The 18,456-nt window shown below is 54.6% G+C and overlaps 1 protein-coding gene and 1 long non-coding RNA gene across 2 annotated transcripts; both read right to left on the reverse strand.

Annotated features, from left to right (window-relative positions):
- Positions 1 to 1,568: 1,568 nt before the first annotated feature.
- Positions 1,569 to 7,438, reverse strand: LOC129503222 (uncharacterized). The gene is made up of 4 exons (XR_008663125.1): positions 7,235 to 7,438; positions 7,007 to 7,147; positions 6,461 to 6,544; positions 1,569 to 4,442 (listed from the first exon to the last, which is right to left on the reverse strand). It is a non-coding gene; the product is annotated as an uncharacterized LOC129503222 (long non-coding RNA).
- SMIM38 (small integral membrane protein 38) lies at positions 5,253 to 5,671 on the reverse strand. Its single transcript, XM_055315210.1, has one exon. It carries the CDS (start codon positions 5,448 to 5,450, stop codon positions 5,319 to 5,321), a length of 132 nt encoding a protein of 43 aa, XP_055171185.1. The 5' UTR covers positions 5,451 to 5,671; the 3' UTR covers positions 5,253 to 5,318.
- Positions 7,439 to 18,456: the final 11,018 nt, after the last annotated feature.

An 18,456-nucleotide genomic window follows, 5' to 3' on the forward strand; every position in this document is an offset into this window, starting at 1 on the left:
GGGGTCCTTCTTTGAAACATTCTGGGCCTTTCAATCCTTTCTTTCTTGATTTAAGGAGGTGTTGCGTGTGGTCTCAGCCTACCAACAACCTAGTTTGTGACCACACTGGCTCCTGTGGTTCTTATTGTGATTGCAAGATGGTCTTCAGTAGCAACTGTCAGGAAACGTTGAAAAAATGAAGGTTTGGACGTGGAAATCACACAGCACACCTGGAGCCACACGGCAAGGTCACAGCTGGAGAGACAGAGCACCTGGATCTGGGATTCTGCTTTTATTCACATGAAGCATGGGGGCCTAGAGTTTCATGAGCTCACTCTTTACTGGTAAATTTAAAATATAAGAATGGGATTGATTGTTAGCTTTTTTCCCTCAAAAATACCACTGAACTGTATATTTAAAAACGGTTAATGGGGGGGATCCCTGGGTGGCTCAGCGGTTTCGCGTCTGCCTTTGGCCCAGGGCGCGATCCTGGAGTCCCAGGATCGAGTCTCGCGTCGGGCTCCTGGCATGGGCCTGCTTATCCCTCCCCCTGTGTCTCTGCCTCTCTCTCTCTATGTCTATCAAGAATAAATAAATCTTAAAAAAAAAAAAAAAAAAAGGTTACTGGGGGCATCTGGGTGGCTCAACCAATAAGGTAAGAGCCCAACTCTTGACTTTGGCTCAGGTCATGAGATCAGCCCCATGTCAGGCTCCTCGCTGGGCATGGAGTTTGCTTGAGATTCTCTCTCTCTCTCTCTCTCTCTCTCTCTCCCCTGCCCCTCCCCCCACTCACGCCTGTGCTTTCTCTCTTAAAAAAAAAAAAAACTTGTTAAGATGGTAAATTTTGCATTTATATTTTTAACACAATGTTGAAAAAGAAAAAGGAGAAGGAAACCCATAAGAAATGTTATTTTTAAAAATCCAGGACTTGGGGACATTTATTAATTCTATCACTCTGTTATTACACCAATTTTCTCTTTTTTTATATATTTTTTAAGATTTTATTTATTTATTCATGAGAATACACAGAGAGGAGAGAGAGAGAGAGAGAGAGAGAGAGGCAGAGACAGGCAGAGGTAGAAGCAGGCTCCATGCAGGGAGCCCGACGCGGGACTCCATCCCAGGTCTCCAGGATCACGCCCTGGGCTGAAGGTGGCGCTAAACCGTTGAGCCACCCGGGCTGTCCACTAATTTTCTCTCTTACCTTTATTTCTCTTTGCGTCTCTTCAGTGTTTCTTAGCTTTGTTCTATCATTCTTTTTTAAATTTATTGAGTCATGTACTTAATTCAGCAATTTTCATTTTCCCTTATTTGTTCATGTAAGTATTTTAAGAAATGACTTTTCCTATAAGAACAGCTTTAGCTGCATCTCATAAGCTCTGGTGTGTAGTACTTACATTATCACTTCGAGTCGTTCTCCAGAAAGCCCTCTTCTGCATTCCTGTAAAACACAGTGTGCCCACCCAGGCATTCTTTACATTATGCAGTTTGGGCACCATGCTGTACAATATAAAAATAACGTAAGCTGCGTATGTACTTTTAAATTTTCTAATAGCAACATTAAAACACACTAAAAGAAACAGCTGAAATGAATTTTAGTATTTTATTTAACCCAATTATGACCAAAATATTATCATTTCCATGCATGATCAATGTAAGACCATTATTAATGAGATTATACAATATTTTTCTGTATCCAGCCTTCAAAATCTGGTGTGTATTTTACACCGACAATATATCTTAATTTGCACTGGCCACACTTTTTGTTTTGCTTAAAGATTTTATTTATTTATTCATGAGAGACATGGAGAGAGAGAGGCAGAGACATAGGCAGCGGAAGAAGCAGACTCTCTGCAGGGGCCTGATGCAGGACTCAATCCCAGGACCCCGGGATCATGACCTGAGCCAAAGGCAGATGCACAACTTCTGAGCCACCCAGGCATCCCTGCACTGACCACACTTTTGGTGCTTAATAACCATCTGCCTAGTGCAGAGCTAATATCTATTTCCAGGTCTCTCTGCCCACTTCTTAGCTCCCAGCCTGCAAGCTACCTGAGGGCAGGCACTGTGTTTTACACATTGTATTCACGCTGCCTCTCCTAGTAGGAGTCCTCCACTCCCCCATGCTTACCGAGTTGAAGGCCCAGTTATCCATCCACTAGCCATCATTACCATTCACCTATCCATCAGCTGTTCACCGTCTACCTTCCATGTGCTACAGTCTGTGCCTGTTGCTACCCACTGTGGGCAAAGGAGAATTTCCTTGTATCTCTCAGAAGGAACATGTCTGTTTCAGCCTCAGACATTCTTACTGGAACAATTCTTAGGAGCCCCAAGAAGACAGGCCGACTCCAGGGTGGAGCTGCAAAAGACAACTGAGCACAGCTGTTGTCCCTAAAGAGCAGACAAGGGCAAAGCTGGCACATAAGGGTACCACAAAAGTCACCCAAATACCCAAAACAGTGTTCTGAATGAAGAAAATTAAAAAGAATGGCAAAAGGCCAGTGGCAGGGCAGCCCGAGTGGCTCCGCGGTTTAGCGCCGCCTTCAGTCCAGGGCGTGATCCTGGAGACCAGGGATCGAGTCCCATGTCGGGCTCCCCGCATGGAGCCTGCTTCTGCCTCTCTCTCTCTCTCTCATGAATAAATAAAATCTTTAAAAAAAAAAAAAAGTCCAGTGGCAGAGACGGCCAGTTGCCTACTTAATATCCAGGTAGCCATCCTTTATAAGAGAAACCTGACGTCTCAGGTGGCAGTGAGCCCCACTAACAAACTCTATTTCTCAGTCTCCTCTGCATCTAGGGATGCCAGGTGACATGATTCTAGTTTGTGAGCTGTACAACTAAGGGTTTTACACATCAAGGGAGAGCCTCTCCCCCCCTCTATCACCCTTTTCTTTCTCTTCCTGCCTGGAACTCACTCAAGACGCCCGGAGTAGCAGTAGCTTTCTTGTGACCATGAAGACCAAAGCTACGTGTGAAGGATGGCAGGACAGAAATATGGAAGGGGCTAAGTCCTTGATAATATCACGGAGCTGCCACACCACGGCCTGGGAATGACAAAAGCCAGACTTCTTGCTACGTGAAAAGAAGAAAATTGAAGGGGAAAACAAGCTCTTCCTGCTTAAGTGACTATTCCCTTGGCCGTTACTTGCAGTTGGATGCAGTCGCTGCCTGCTATCAGGCCAGGGCACAGCCTCTCATTCACTCAGCCGCCGTGGCTTGAGGGCCTGCTCTGAGCCAGGCATGCGTCGTGAGGCTGTAGATGGATGGCTGGTGCGTGGATGCAGAGGCCTGCATTCATCAGAATTGTCATTTGTGAATAAAGAAACCAACGTAAACTGGCCTAAGCGGGGCGGGGGGGGGGGGGGTGGTGGTGGTAATATCTTGACTAGCGTAACTGGAAAGTGATTCAAGTAACACTACAGAATTTGGTCTTCTTCCAGGGTCCTGTGCTGGCAGCAGCACCTGCTTCTGTCCTGCTTCTGTGCCAGGCAGCCTCAACGGAAGGGGTTGCCGCGAGAGCCCCAGAATTCTGGCTCACGGGACCAAATGGCGAACCTCAAATACGTGTGGGGATGCCATCCCGCGTAGCCATGTGCACACACAGGCGGGACGCAGCTTACGGGCAGGTCCACCACATGTTGTTTGAGCTGACTTCCTCCATCTGAGTAGGGGCCGGGGGACTGCTTTGCCCTGGATGGAGGAGTCTCCCAGGACATGGAACTTTCCATTTTAAAACGGACAATCCTAGGCAAACCTCTTCGGTATATGACCCTGATAATGAATGTCATCCTTCTTAGAGAGATCAGTAAAATCACACCACCATTTAAAGAGAATTGAAAGGCACTTTCCTGAAGAATGATGAGAGCTCCTCCTCCCTAATGCTAGTCAGGTTCTTGACACGGGGAGGATGCGGTGCTGCTGGGCCACTGGCTGATACAACTGCTCAGAGGACAGCCACCCCCCCAGACCTGGATGAATCAATGCAGGGTAACCTCACCCTGTGCAGATTTTCCAGACTGTCACCCACAAGAGAAGAGCCTCATCTGCAAACCATCCCCCAGACACCCCACCATCAAAAGTCTCTCGGGTTGGTTAGTCCCACCTTCAGAAGGTCACTGCTTCGGCTGACCGTCTCCCCAGTCCCCGCGGTTGTCTCAAGTGTGGCAGGTCGTCCAGGAGCAAAAGATCTCCGTGTCGATGAGCTCCTCGGGCCCCGCCGCATGCCTGGCTCAGGTCCGTCTGCCAGGATGCCGCAAGGCTAGGTGGGCAGCTTCTGGCCGGGGCTTCCTCAGTCTGCTCACCCGGGGCCAGCGACACCAGCTCCCCGGGACTCTGCTCTGACACAGGTCCCCAGTCCTTGTGTGAAGGCACAGTGCAACCAGGTCCCAGCTTCCCGGAGACACCTTGTCCCTGCCCATGCTTCTTGGTCTGTGGGACTTGGCGGTCACGTTTGCTAAAATCTGCAGGGCAATTCGAATCTGTCACCAGGTTGAGAACCACGCAGCTACCACATGCTGCTCCTTAGGTGTGACGGGGAGGTGGGCGGCAGGGAGGCGGCAGGGAGGCGCCAGGTGCTTGGCTTGCGTCAGGTTTCCCGCCTGTCAGCCTTCTGAGGTACGTCTCGGCCACACCATTAAAAGTGCAAAGGAACCGAGGTCCCTGGGGCCCTGGCTGCTCCCCTGCACTGTCCTCCACACGACCAGCAGCGAGCACATAACCCAACCGGGTCATCCCCCTCTGAGGGAGGCAGGGCTTACTGCGCCCAGCTTAGACATGGGGAGAGTTTCCCTACCATCAGCCAGAGCTGGGTGAACTCGGGCGTCCCACACCTGTCCTGAGACCCTCCAGGGGTCTGCTTTAGGGAAGACCAAGGCAGTTGTGTGAACTTCGATCACTTCCCCGGGGAGGCAAGAGGAAGCTGACACACAGGGCAGCTCCGGTGGTGGGGCTGGCTTGTGATGTGACCGCGTCTGTCCTTTAGGCACCTCCCCCCAACCCTCTGGCTCATCCCCACCTCTTCCTGCAAGCCTGTTCACGAAGAATTAGAGGCAGAGAGAGCCCCAGAGCAAGCCCCGCCCCACGGTCGCTCATTCCAGGGACGGCGCCCAGAACCCGGTGGCCCCTCCGTCCTGAGTGGGCCGCGGGCCGGGCCGTGACCAGGGCAGCCCTGGTCCGTCCGAGGGGGCCGTGCCCGTGTCTGCCAGGTGCGTGGGGCAGGGGCACAGGAGACGCCGCCCGCCCGCCCGCCCGCCCCGCCCGCCGGCCGCACACCTTCAGCCTCGGCGCGGCCCCTCTGCCCGAGTCCTCCCGGGAAGGCGCGGCGCTCGCACCGGGGCCTAGTCCTCCTTGGGCTTGCGGGGCTGCCTCCGGCCCAGCTTATACTCAAGATAGGCCCCGAGGCAGGACCACAGAAGGCAGCGCGCCAGCAGGACGGCGACCAGCAGCGCCAGGAGCGGGTCGGCGCCCATGCGGGCGGGGTGGCCGGTGGCCGCGGTGCAGAGGGCCGGGCCGGCGGGGTCGGGGCTCCGGGCGTCCAGCCTCCCCCCCCCGCCCCGACAGCCCCCGCCGCCTCGCTCCAACCCCGGGCCTCCCCGCGGGCGAGCCTAGCGGCCTCCGCGGCCCAGAGCCCCGGGCGCCATCCCCGCGGCGCGCCGCCCCGGGCCGACAATGGGCGCTTTGTGGAGGCCGGGCCGAGCCCGCGAGCGCCCCCCGCCCCCGCCCCCGCCGCCGCCGCCGCCGCCCCCCCCCGCCCCCGCCCCCGCCCCCGCCGCCGCCGCCCGCGCTGACGTCACCCCGGCGGCCCCGCGGCAGCTGCGGGGCGAGGCGGCCCCCTCGCCGCCCGGCGCTTCCAGCCGCCCACGCCCGCGCTTCCGGCGCGCACACAATCGGGCCCTGTCTCTGCCCAATTAGCTGCCGCGCGGCGGGGGCGGCGGGGGACGGGGGACGGGGGACGGGGCCGCCCCTCCCCCCTCCCGGCGCCCCCTGCCCTCGCCGCGACCCCGGGCCTCAGGCCGGGCTCAGCCCCCGGGCGGGAGGGCCAGGCCGGCGGCGCGCGGAGGCGGGGGCCGAGGCCCGGGCGTGCTGGTCCCGGGCGCGGGGCGCAGGCGTGGGGTCCGGTGGCGGTGGCGGTGGCGGTGGCGGCGCGGCCTCCTGCGCTGGGAGGAGACGACGTCCGAGAAGGGCCCCCGCCCCCCCCCCCCCCCCGCTTCCGCAGGGACAGCCCGCGCCCCTGTCCGCGGCCACCCGCGCGCACCCACCCACAGGCACACGCGCAGGCGCCGGTCCTCTGGCCTCTCCCAGCCAAGCCTTCCAGGAGAGACGCTTGGGTCACCTCCTCCCACTCCCACCCTATGGCCTCATAACACAAAGCACCTGCCCCGAATGCAACCCATGACAAAAATGACGAGCGAGCCCCAGTCGGAGCTCAAGAGGCCCCACCAGGAAGAGCCGAGGTCCTGGGATCCAAGCACATTCTCACCTGGGTAATGGTCCACCCGCAGGTACCTCCTCAGAGAGATGGCGCAGGGGCCACCTGAAGCCAGTTCCTGGATTTTTTCTTTACCTACAAAGTGAGAATGTGCTCCTACTTAGCCTTTCCAGAAGGTTCTACCTAAGGACCAAATGCAAAGGCTTTGACAAGGAGCACAACCCAAGATGGGCAGTGGAGTAGGACGGCAGCACTCGAGTGTGGTTCTCATAATGATAATCCCAGTGAACGTGCACCGGGCACTCACCGTGGGCCAGACCCACCCACCATGAGCCCCAGTGGCGTCCCTCCCTCTGTGCTGACCCCTGCCAGCTCAGCCATCACCCAGACTGACAGTGCACTGTGCCCTTCTTTGCGGTCTGGGTGGCAGATGCCTTTTTCTGCCTCTGTCCATGGAGCAAGCCGCCAGCCAGTGGATCTGGCCAGGTGACCCAGCACATTTGCTGACCAGGACTCTCTCAGGGGACAGACACTAAGCTCTGGGCTTATATGCCTCATGCAGAGTATATGAGATCATGAAGTGATCTTCAAACTTACGTGAAAACTTAATGGGAGCCCAATGTGGAGGCAGCAATCACATAGAGTATTCTAGAACGGGCAACCCCTTGATAAAGACCTCCAGAGTGTTGCAGAGAAGTCCTCAGTGGTATACGGAGTCGCCTTCCCGGATACACCCATCTGCATATGGAACAGAGACCCAGGAGAAAGCTGCCACGAACTTGAGGAGAGAAAAGAGGCTGGATCCTGAGCGGGCACTTTGCTTACCTACGTGGCCAGCATCTCTGGGTGGGCACCCCGGGAAAGCCAGAGGGGCAAGTGCATGCCAGGCAGAGCCCTGTCCTCTGCCTCCCGCTCCAAAGCTCCCAACCTGGCAGATGGCGACGAGGTGGCCTTGGGTAAATTGCTCTGTTTGCCAAGCACACCATGGGACACACAAAGTCAACAGCACCCTGGTCACATGGCATCCACGCACCCAGACTCCTTAGGATCACAGAGGCCTCCTCATTCCAGCACAGATGTCCTCAGGCCCCGGAGTCAGCATGCCCTTTAGGAGAGGAAGCAGATGCCCCATCCCCTGGACAGGGTCACGGCTGTGCCCAGCACTGACTTCTCCTGAGAAGGGTCTACCTGACGTGCAGGTGCAGCAGACCTTAGATGGGTAAGGTGGCCATTGCCCACAAGGAGAAAAATAATTTGGTGATGAGACAGTACAGAAGGCAGGCCACGCAGTGCAGGTGTCACTCAGTTCCCACCGTCCCCCGTGAAGCAGACACTGCGTGCTCCCTATTCTAGTCATTTTGTAATTTGCAGCAATGATGGGTTTGGAGCATGGCCAGGGCTGCATCCTGACCCCCCTGGGACCCTCTACCCATCTCTGTGCTCCTGATCCCAGACTTCAGTGTCCATTTGCTCCCGACACAAGTCTCCTCCAGGGGACATGCTTGGCTGTGGGGGCTGCGCAGCTCTGAGTTGGGGAGCACCTCGGGGGACCTTCATGCCCAGGACCAACTGGGCTGGGGCGGGGGGGGGGGGTGAATACCCAGCTCCCCTGACAGTCAGTGCAAACTCAAAGGCCAAAAGTAGGCCCCATAATTCTGCTCAGGATCACCATGGACTTGAGACCATGCCCAAAGTCATACCTCTTCTCGGCTTCTCCCTTTCTTCCTGCCCTCCCCACCAAACTCATATTTCTCCCAGTGCACCACCTCTTAAAGCACCTGCCCCAAATGCAACCCCTGACAAAGATGACGAGTATCCCCATCAAAGCGAGTCAGAGTTTTCCACAATGGACAGAGCTGTGCAGTGGGAGGCTCCAGCCCGGGACCATCGAGGACAGAGTGAGGTGAGGACAGATCTGTAGCAAAGACCCTTAAGGGTTTTCCTACACCCCAGTGGTCTACCATTGAAGCAACATCGGGCAAGTCCTCTCTCACTGTTCCTTAAGAGAATGCCAGGTGACCCCTTCCTCAGGGGAGGCCAGAGGAGGAGGGCTGGGGATGGAGGCACTGCCCAGCGCCCACCCAGGACCAGCTGTCACTGTGGGTGACAGCACCAGAACCAGCCCCGAGAGCCTCATTTGAGTTGCTGGGTGTCATGCAGTGTTCTGCAATAGCCCCTTCACATGTCTGCAAGCAAGGCCAGGGATAAGCCTACTTTGCAGGGGAAATAAATCACTGCCAAAGGCCACAGGATCCGGTGGACTTCAGGGACCCCAGGGCAGGAGTCAGTGAGTGAAGATAGGTCCTCTCACCCAGGACCCATACAACATATCCCCCTGCTTTTGTTAGGTTGTTTGGTTGGTTTTGTTTTTTACTTTCATCATGGCACTGATGTCTCTGAAATCCTCTATCTTTGTCCAGCATGTGAGCTCTGGCCACATCCCCAGGAACTTAGCTCAGCTCCCAGCACCTAAAAGGCACTTGGTGGGAAGGGACTCAAGACCCCAAAGTAAAAGAAGCACTGTTTCCATTAGACCTGTTCTGGCCAAATTATAAGACCACCTGCCACATCTGTGCTACAAGTGAGGCATGCAAAGGCGTCGGAGGCTTATTGAAAATCATCATTATTTTTTCTTTTTCTGTAAGCAGACATGCTCGCTATACCGAAAAATAAACAAGCAAACATTACAGAAAAATATGGATTAAGGGAAAATGAATGTCAACTCCTATTTCTGCCAAGAAAGGCACAAGTTGCTGGAGAAACGAGGAGCCGTGTAGACCGGCGGTCAGCACCCTAGGAAGGTTTGTGGCTGAATCACCTCGTCCCCTGCGAAGATTGCATCTGAAAAATGCAGCCGGCGTGGGGACCCGTGAAGTCAACGGAACGTGCATTTCAAACTCGGTTTCTACTAAAATGCTCCGTGCTCACAGACGGGCGAAAATTAATTTTCTTTCTTCCTCCCCACAAAAGCAGATTAAAATCCCAAACAGTGGGATGAGTGGGTAAAAGTGGAGAGCTTCCTCCCTGAGGGAGACCCCCGCGCGGTCGGCTTCTCCCCCTGACAAGGGATGGCCCCAGCCATCTGAAACGTCGTGCTGCAAGCATAAAGCCGGACCCCGGAGAATGCACTTGAGAAAAATTATACCGCTGCCCTTCCAACAGTTGAAAGCTGGTATGTAACTTTGCTCGAGGTGATCAAACAGCTAGTCAAGGACGCTGTCAGGAACAGAATGAAATTCCAAATAAATTAGCCATGTCCGAGAAGCCAATACAACACCGGATTAAGGCACACAAAGAAAACACAATTTATTCAGCCTACCTTGTCAGAATTCTTAATAACCTTGCTCCCTGTTTCTCACCTCGGGCTGAGCCCTCGGAGGCAGGGGGACAAAGCGAGCCCCACTCGGGACGTGGGGCTACGCATATGTGCATGCACGGCGGGGGCCTACGGTGCAGGTGAGCATTGCGTGTTCATAAAATTGTGGTTTTACGCACGTTGCGGCGGAGACCATACGTGCCGTGCAGAGGAGGCGAGCTGTCGCCAAGCCCGGGAAGCATATGCGGCTCGCTCACGTCTGAATGAGAGAGTTCATACATTAGAATACGGGACGTGGGGGCCAAAGGGAGGAATATTAACCATTTCTGCTTAACTCTTTGGGGTGTGGGAGGCAGAGGCGTCTGCTCCCGCGTCGTGGCAGGGGCATCTTTACTCTGCCATCGTTTCGTGTTTTAAGGCAACAAGTAGGTGAAGGTAACCATAGCCCCTTGCAAATACTCGCTGTCCTCTGATACGATTCATTAATATCTTCCACAGTGCTAAAAACAATACCTTTTCTTTCTTTTTTTATCAATGAACCCAGACGGCTTTCACAGGCCGACTAAAGCTCTTTGAAAGAGTTAACCGGCAGAAGTTTTGCGGCTTTGGAGGAGGCACCTTTGAAGGCTCTGTGGGGATGTATCTGCTTTGCCTAAAGACCTCAGAGAGCCAGGGGCCCTTTCTTCTTCACAGGGAGGCGAGGGGGAGGGGGGGCAGAGGGAGGGGGTTTGCTTTGCAGCACTGAGGCCCTTGCAAAAGATAAAACTGGCAGGAATTTTGAGGGGAACTGGAAGGAAGTGATCCTCCGTTAGTCTGAGACGGAATGTCAAGATGCTTGAGAAATACACAAAATAAAGATTTTCCCAGAAATGGGGGGGGGGGGAGGAGATGACCTAATGGTATTTTTTTTTTTTTAAGATAAAAGAAATGTAGTGAGTGGGGCAGGGGTGTGGGGGGGAGATCTCAGCAGTTTCCCAGGCGTGACTGGGCCTTGATTCTGTTTCTCTTATTTATTTCTAAATTTAAAAAGGAAGGCAGGGGGATCGGGGAAATGCTGGCAAGGCCCTTGGAACGGGCTGCAGAGCGACAGGCAGGAAGATGCTGTGGGCTCTCAGAGCTGAATTGAGCCACAAGAAAGGGCCCTGCTGCCACCAAATGTGTGTCACAAGACACAAGAACTGCCTGCCCCTCGGAAATGCCACAACCCCCCCCCAAGGGGCTTGTGTCCACACACCTCTTGGAGTCCCCACTGTCACCAGTGGGAGATGGTGGTCAATGATCAGGGGTGGGATAGATAGCTCAGGCTGGCCCAGGCCTGCCCTAGGCGATGGCTCGCTCGTGGAAAACGCACCGGCACCTGTCTGCAAGCACAGCGCTCCGTCCTCTTCCACCCCCTGCTTCTCCCGCTCACTGCTTCCCCTGCTGTGCTCGGATCCACCGTATGACGGTGGCACTCATGGCCACAGCAGCCCAGAGGAGAGGACAGAGTGGGGCAAAGGCCCGCAGATGAGGGGAGAGAAGCGTTCTTCAGAGCTGATAAAAGCCATCCATGCACAGATCCAGACATCCCAGAGTCCAACGTCACACAAGTCTATTAAAATATACCTAGATTTTGCTCTTAATCAGGTATGTTAAGATGACAGACACAGAAAGCACTGCCTTGAAAGAAGAACATGTTAGTTGCAGCCACCTCGCAGAGCCACAGGGACAGGCCCGGGGCCGGTCAGGAGCAGCAGCAGTCGTGGTTTCAAGGATCCAAATCAGCAATTATGGAGCATCAGAGATGATTATGGCCCAAGAGAGTATCTTGGAAACAGCCGGAGAAGCAAGGCAGAGCTGAAGTCCAGGTGACAGTGGGACCCTCCGCTGGCCTCCCCACAGCAACAGGGAGACGGAAAACCATGCCTTTGCGTATCATAGGGGTTAGGAGTAAAACAATCACCTAAAACTGTGTATGTCCAACCACAAACACGTGAATAAGGACGTACGCTAAGGTTTGGGGAGTTTGTCTATGGATGTGTGTGCCTGGTTAAAGGAAAGACATATATATTTTTTTTAAGATTTTATTTATTTATTCATGAGAGACACCGAGAGAGGCAGAGACACAGGCAGAGAAGCAGGCTCCCCGCAGGGAACCTGATGTGAGACTCAATCCCAGGACCCTGGGATCATGCCCTGAGCCGAACCACTCAACCACTGAGCCACCCAGGCGTCCTAAAGAACACATATCTTTAACTTTGCAAGAAAGATGCTGATTTATTTTCCAAAGTGGTGGCACCAAGTGACACTTGGGACAGCGGTGTGCAGGTGCTCTGGCTCCTCTCATCCTCAGCAACGCTGGCTTTCTGATGTTTGCCAGTCTGGCAGGTGAGAAACAGTGTCTCACAACAAACAAAAAACAAGTGAGTTTTATTTTTAATCTTCCATGTTGGGTTTCCTCTCCTATGAAGTTAGAGTTGAGGCTTTGGCCAGTGAGCTGCTTCTTACTGATTTATAGGCACTCTTCACTGAATTAACCATGCATCGATATCCTGTGTTCTGAAGCTCTGGCATCTGGGGCCTGGCTGTCCCTAGAGGGACTGCCAGGGTCAGCCCATTCCTAGAGACAGCAAACAGCTCGCCCAGGAGCACGCCTCTCATACACACCAGCCTATACCCCAACTCTATGCTTTATCAGGCCTCCACGCTCTGAGCTACTGTCCCCCTGGGGCCTGATCGCTCCAGGGCAGGTGCCACACAACCAAGGACAGCCTCAGTACCCCAGAGCCTGCTGAAATTACTCAAACTAGCCGATCCTCAGCCTGCTTGCCCTGCCCCACCTATTCGTTTCCACAGAAACTGCAGTAAAGTCCTCGCCCACGTTTTTCTGCGAGCTCCCTTTCTCTCCTGACCGACTCTGGTACTTCCCTGCACGCCCCCCATGGTGCAGTGGGCTCCTGCCTCCTGATCCATTGACCTTGCTGTACCTTAATAATAGTAAAACTTGTATCAAAACATCCATCCTCTTCATACTAATTCTTTGTCCATTCTACGTGTTACATCTCCTCAGTCCGCAGGTGGTCTTTTCATGCCTTCTGTGGCATTTTGAGAAACATGAGTTGTAAACACAAATGCAATCAAATGTATCAGCTACACCAAAGACCCCACCAAGGACAGAAAGCCAAGGGAAATCACACAGACACCTGTTAAAGCTTCTCTCAGAGGTGACATCCCTGCAGCTGCTCATGCATCACTGGCCAAAAACAAGTCGCATGTTTGGGGTCACCACAAATGCAATGGCCCGGTCACTCCCACAGGTGGGTCATACATAGACGTGTCTGTCGGAGCAGAGAGGAGCGAGACTCTCCTGTCGGCTTTGAAGAAGTGAGCTGCCATGTTGTCAGAGGAGGGCCCACATGGCTAGAGCCTGAGGGTGGCCCCTAGAAGCCAAGAGCAAGAGTGGCCCCTTGGCCTGACAGCCAGTGGGATGACGGGGAAAACTCAGTCCTACTGTTGCAAAGAAGTGAATCCTGTCAAGAACCATGAGCGTGGAAGTGGATTCCTCCCCAGAGCCTCCCAGTAAGACCTTCACCCTGGGCTCTTGTGAGATCCTGAGCAGAGAACTGTCAAGCCCACCCGGACTTCTGCCCTAACGAACTGTGACCTAATCAACGGGTATTGCTTTAAGCTGCTGTGTTAGTGGTGATTTGTTACTCAGTGTGGGTAACAGATACAGATCTGGGTGGAGAGTTGCCATCTTACCGCATGCCTTGAAGTGCTTAGGCCCCAGAATATTTGGTGGAGAACACTGATGCCCACCACAGACGCCCTACCTCACGCCTCACACAGAAATCGACTCCAGGTCGTTGAACCATTCAACACAAGAGGCAAAACTGTAAAACGTTCAGAGGACAATAGATATGGCCTCAGGGCAGCACCAGCGTCTTAACAACACACAAAAGTACCAACTATGAAAGAAAAGATTGATCAATTCACTTTTAGGCAAATAAAAATTAAGATGTTTGCCACGAAGATTCGGCCTGTAAAGACATCTCAAAAAATACATTTCAGGCCAAAGAGAAATAACCCCAGAAGGAAAAGGCAAGATGCAAGAGAAATCATGAGCCATGGGAGCCATTGGGAAACATTTGGGTAAATATAAACAAACACTGACCGCATAAAACAAGAAAAGTCATGTCTAAGTTGGGGAGGTTAAAATTAGAAATAAAATACATGACACAGTTGCCCATCAGTCATCAGTCAGAGGGGAGGTGACATATTCTAAAGCCTCCCATCACTGGAAGGAGAATAAAATATGAATCAACTTAGGCGTGTAAAAGTTGATGACGCCTGGTAAAAGCCTCTGGAGTCACCATGGAAAGAACAGAGATTACCTGAGGTCCAGGGTAGTAGAGGGGGAGAGACTCAAGTGAGAAGAAAAACACACAGTCTGAAAGGAAGTTACAAAAAGAACAGACAGGCCGCGTGGCAAACTCGAAATAAAGGGCAGAGATAAAGCCTGCTACCCCACAAGTGTGCAGAAAGGAACAGTGACTCTGATCTTGACCTTGAGGAAGGACGCCGTGCTGACCCCTACACGGCTCTCATGGGCTGTCTCCTCCTCGACCTTCAGGTTTTGGCTTTAATTCCACCTTCTGAGAGAGGCCTCTGCCAACCTCCCTGTCCAGGACTGGTCCTCAAGCTCCCCTTCTTCTTTGAGGCTGAGGGATAGTCTGCCCTCATTATGCATGGATGCCATATTTGCAAATTGACCTTCTCGCTAAAACTCCCCAAATCAGTCCTTGTCGCCCCTTCGTGATCGCTTGCACAGCGCCAGAGCATTCGATGCACACATTCCCAGCCCAGGGCAAACAAAGCTCGGCGCTTTGCAGATGGTCTTGCATTTATTCCGGGGGGCAGGTGGGGGGGTGCGGTGGGGAGGAGGGGGGGAAGGCAGGTCTTTCTAACAAACCACAGCACAGGGAAGTGAGTCTGACCCCACTACGGGGTCTCCAAGCCCTTTCACTGGTTTCTGCTCTGTCAGCTTGTCCAAAGATGGTTTTAATGTTACCTAAAGTTTTCTCCTAAGTTGATCTTCACAAATGCCTGTTCTGCCCCTGTGTGACCTTGATGGAGCCTGACCCGAGTCCCTGGCTCCTTGACCCGAGGCCGCCGTATCAGCTGAGCTGAGCCGCTGCCCTTGGAGGAAGCGCCCTTCCTCACCTTCTGGCCCGGCCCATGGGCTTGGACACCAGCTAATCTCAGTCCCGTGTGCAGGGGACACCCCACAGATCCCAGGGGCCAGTCCTGCCATCACATACCCATCTCTTGCCCAGAATGCATGTGGCACTGTGGGGGATGCGGCCTGAAGCCCGCCGGTGTAGAAAAGTGCAGATGTGCCCAGAACCCCCTCTGAGACAAGAGTCGATGCCGACACCGACACCATTGTTGGGAAATCCGGCCATCACTGGCCAGCACCCCTGCCAAGAGGGATTTCGCTTCCTCCCCGCTCCTGCCGCGCCCCCCCCCCCCCGCCGGAGCCCCCACCTCATTTCCGACATTCTCACCAGGTGATCTGAAATGACACTAAGCCTGGATGATGCATCTAATGTTTCCAGGGAACCGGCCCGCCAACGTGCTTCTCTGTGGCCACAGGTGCGGGACAGTGGGGGCGCCCCAGCCAGGCCGCATTACGTCAGGCCCAGAGCATGGTCGCCCCTCCATCAGGCACAATGGAAAGTCTATGAAGCCCAGGGTGCTTCTGGCTCCTAAAATTTCTTTGGTTTTTTATTTTTGTTTTTTGTTTTTTGTTTTTTTTATTCTGAGCTTTGTTTCTGGAGCAGGAGGGGCAGTAGGAGGAGCCCCAAAGGAAGCCAGGGATTAAGATAACCCTCGAAAGGGCAGCCTGTCTCCCCCGTAATATTTCCTGCTGAGCAAATGTCTGGGGTGTGACAGGGCTCCCCTTGGACGCACGTCAGCCCCAAAATTCCCGAAGTCCAGTGTCCATCTGGGTGCTGGGACTGAGGAAGGTGACAAGCCACAGGCCACTGGGCACTGCTGTTCCCCCCAAGGCAGTGGGAAGAGGGGGCTTCAGCTACAGGTGGGGAGAGTGTCGAGCAGCAGCAGCCCCCTGTTCCTGGCCACCTCTTGGAAGGATGTGCTGGACGGAGCCCATCTGAGGTGTGGCTGCAGCAGAGCAAGTGGTGGAACCAGGGGGAGCACTTCCCCATCCCCTCGGCCCTCCCATGCTACACTGAGAACCGCTGGCTCATCAGGCTGGGCCCCAGGCTACGGTCCTCTGCTGGGCTTGTCCGGGGAGCCCCACACGGCACAGAGCAACCCATACTGCCTCTGCTCTTTAAATGACCACCAAGCACCTCCAGCTCTTCTTCCTGCAGTCAACCCTTGCAACCCCGACATTCTGCAGAGGGAGAAACTGAGGCACCCCCCTCAAAGACCCCACAACGACCAGAGGTGCCACATGGGGAACGCAGGTCTTTGGGGCACTCTGTCCCACAGGATCCAGCCCAAACCCCTGCCTGGCCGTCGAGGTCCCCCCACCTCATCCCTTTCATGCACATCACTCACCCGAACCAGGCTGTTCTCCTTCCTACCCAGACACCCCGCCCTGACTCACAGTCCTCCCACCTGGATGCCTCTCCTGCTGGTTGTAGCCAGCTCCCGAGATGCACCCCCAACCCCTCCACCATGATCCTCACCTCCTGAGCTCACGCCTCTCCCACTCCTCACAGGACCAACCTGGGAGCCCACAGGGCACTGCAGAAATGTGTCTGTGGGGGTCCATGCGGGGTCCTAAAAGACAGTGTGGCTTCCTTTGGGGTGGCTCACCGTGGGGAGCCCGGCCACTTGCATCGAGGACGCTCACCCAGGGGTGACGAGGTGCTGAGTGAGGCTCTCCAAACCCAAACCCGAGGAGCTGCCCCGGGGGACACATCCTCCACAGACACCAACTGCTGCCTGCGGAGAGATCCTGAGCCACGGCCACCCAGCTAAGCCCCTCCCATGCCTGAGCCACAGACTCTGAGAGACAGTGTTTATGGTTGCTTTAAGCCCTTAATTCTTAGGGAAATTTGTTGTGCAGTGAGAGATAACTGAGCCCTCTGCTTTCCGGAGGCCTTCCTTCCGAGCCAGGGTCAAGCTCACCTTCCTTCCCATTCCCAAGAAGCCTGTCCTGGCGCTCGGAGCACGGATCATGCCCTCCCCTGGGCCCCGCTCCGTAAACCAAGAGTGAGTCGCTGGTCTCTCTGGGCCCGCATATCCCTCTTCTGTCAGCTGGGGTGACCTTGCCCATCAAGGGACATTCTGTGACATCTGAACACATTGACTTGAGGGTTGGTGGCTGACAGCCAGTGGGTGGAGGCCATAGGGATGCTACTCGACATGCCACACACAGGACATGATTCACCCAAAACTAGTGCCGCAGGGGAGGGACCTTGACTGAGAATTTGGTGAGACTGCCCACGGAGAGGCTGCAGCACTAAGCCTGCCACGTGGACAGCCTGTGACAGGACGGTCCCCTTCTCTTCTCCTTTCTGGGGGTCCCGCAGGATCTAGGGCCCCCAAGCCCTCTGGGCTCCCAGAAGTTGGGCCAGCTGATGCAGGCAGAGCCTGCCTGTCCCTCAGGAGCCGGGAAAGGGACCCATTGCCCCTGGACCCAATGCCAGGTCACAGAGCAGGAATAAACCCGACTGGGCCCCTCCTTACCGGCCTGCTGCCCAGAGTTCATAGGGAAACCAATAGGAGTCTGGCCTCTCCTCTGCCAGGTTGGGCCACCCTCCTCTGCCACTGCCACCCTAGCCTTCCTGGCCTCCCCAGCTGATGAGCATGGTCTTCCCTCAGGAGCTGGGTGACCCCTTGCATGTGTCCTCTCTCTCCAGGTGCCAGTCCCACCAGAACGACTCTGGTTTTGAAACGTTTGGGTTGAAGAGGGGAGCAACGAGGGCACACGTGAGGAGTGTTGCAGTTCAAATCCAGAAGGTCCAACTCTGGTGCTTTGTGTGATTCTAAGCCTGGAAAACAAAACAGGGCGACAAACTTGCTTTTGCTGCCCAGAGTTCACTGTGAGCGTCAGGTCTCAGCAGGAGTCCTACCGTTGACCTGAGGCCAAGAGCCTGCTCTGACTGAGAGCCTGCCTCCCTGCCCCGGTCCCTAGGATGGAAGTCTGCACTGGGGCTAGCTCCTGCTGGAGGCCCCTCCTCACCACCAAGAACCTGCCATGGACAGAGTATGGGGCCACACCAGACCCTGCACCAGGGTAGTCTTGTCTTTACTGGCAACAAAACCCGCTCAGTGACAGATAGCATGGGCGAGGGTCCTGAGACCTCCAGCCCCAGCTCATCCCAGACCTCACATCAGCCCTGGGTGGTGTTACCTACAGCGTGAGGTTGGTGGTGCTGACCTGGGTTTTGGGGAGCAGCACATTCCCAAGACTCCAGGCCCTGCCCCAACAGCCTCTCTTCATCTCCCCTCAAGATCCCGACCCCAGAACCTGGGTGACCAAAACCATGTCATTGAAGTTTCAAATGCCCTGGACACTCAGCCTTGACCCTGATTTTTGTGTTCCACTGAGTTTTGTTAGAATTGATGATATATCCACTAGATGAATGACTCCAAGTTCATTCGTTCACACTACAAACATTTATTGAGTGCCTATTGTATACCAAACATTGTCTACAGGGATGCTATGATTCCCAAATCCATCAGGGGCCTGGCAGGTCTACCCATTACCTTG

This window comes from Nyctereutes procyonoides, unplaced genomic scaffold (genome assembly GCF_905146905.1).
Source record: "Nyctereutes procyonoides isolate TBG_1078 unplaced genomic scaffold, NYPRO_anot_genome, whole genome shotgun sequence".
Classification (NCBI taxonomy): domain Eukaryota; kingdom Metazoa; phylum Chordata; class Mammalia; order Carnivora; family Canidae; genus Nyctereutes; species Nyctereutes procyonoides.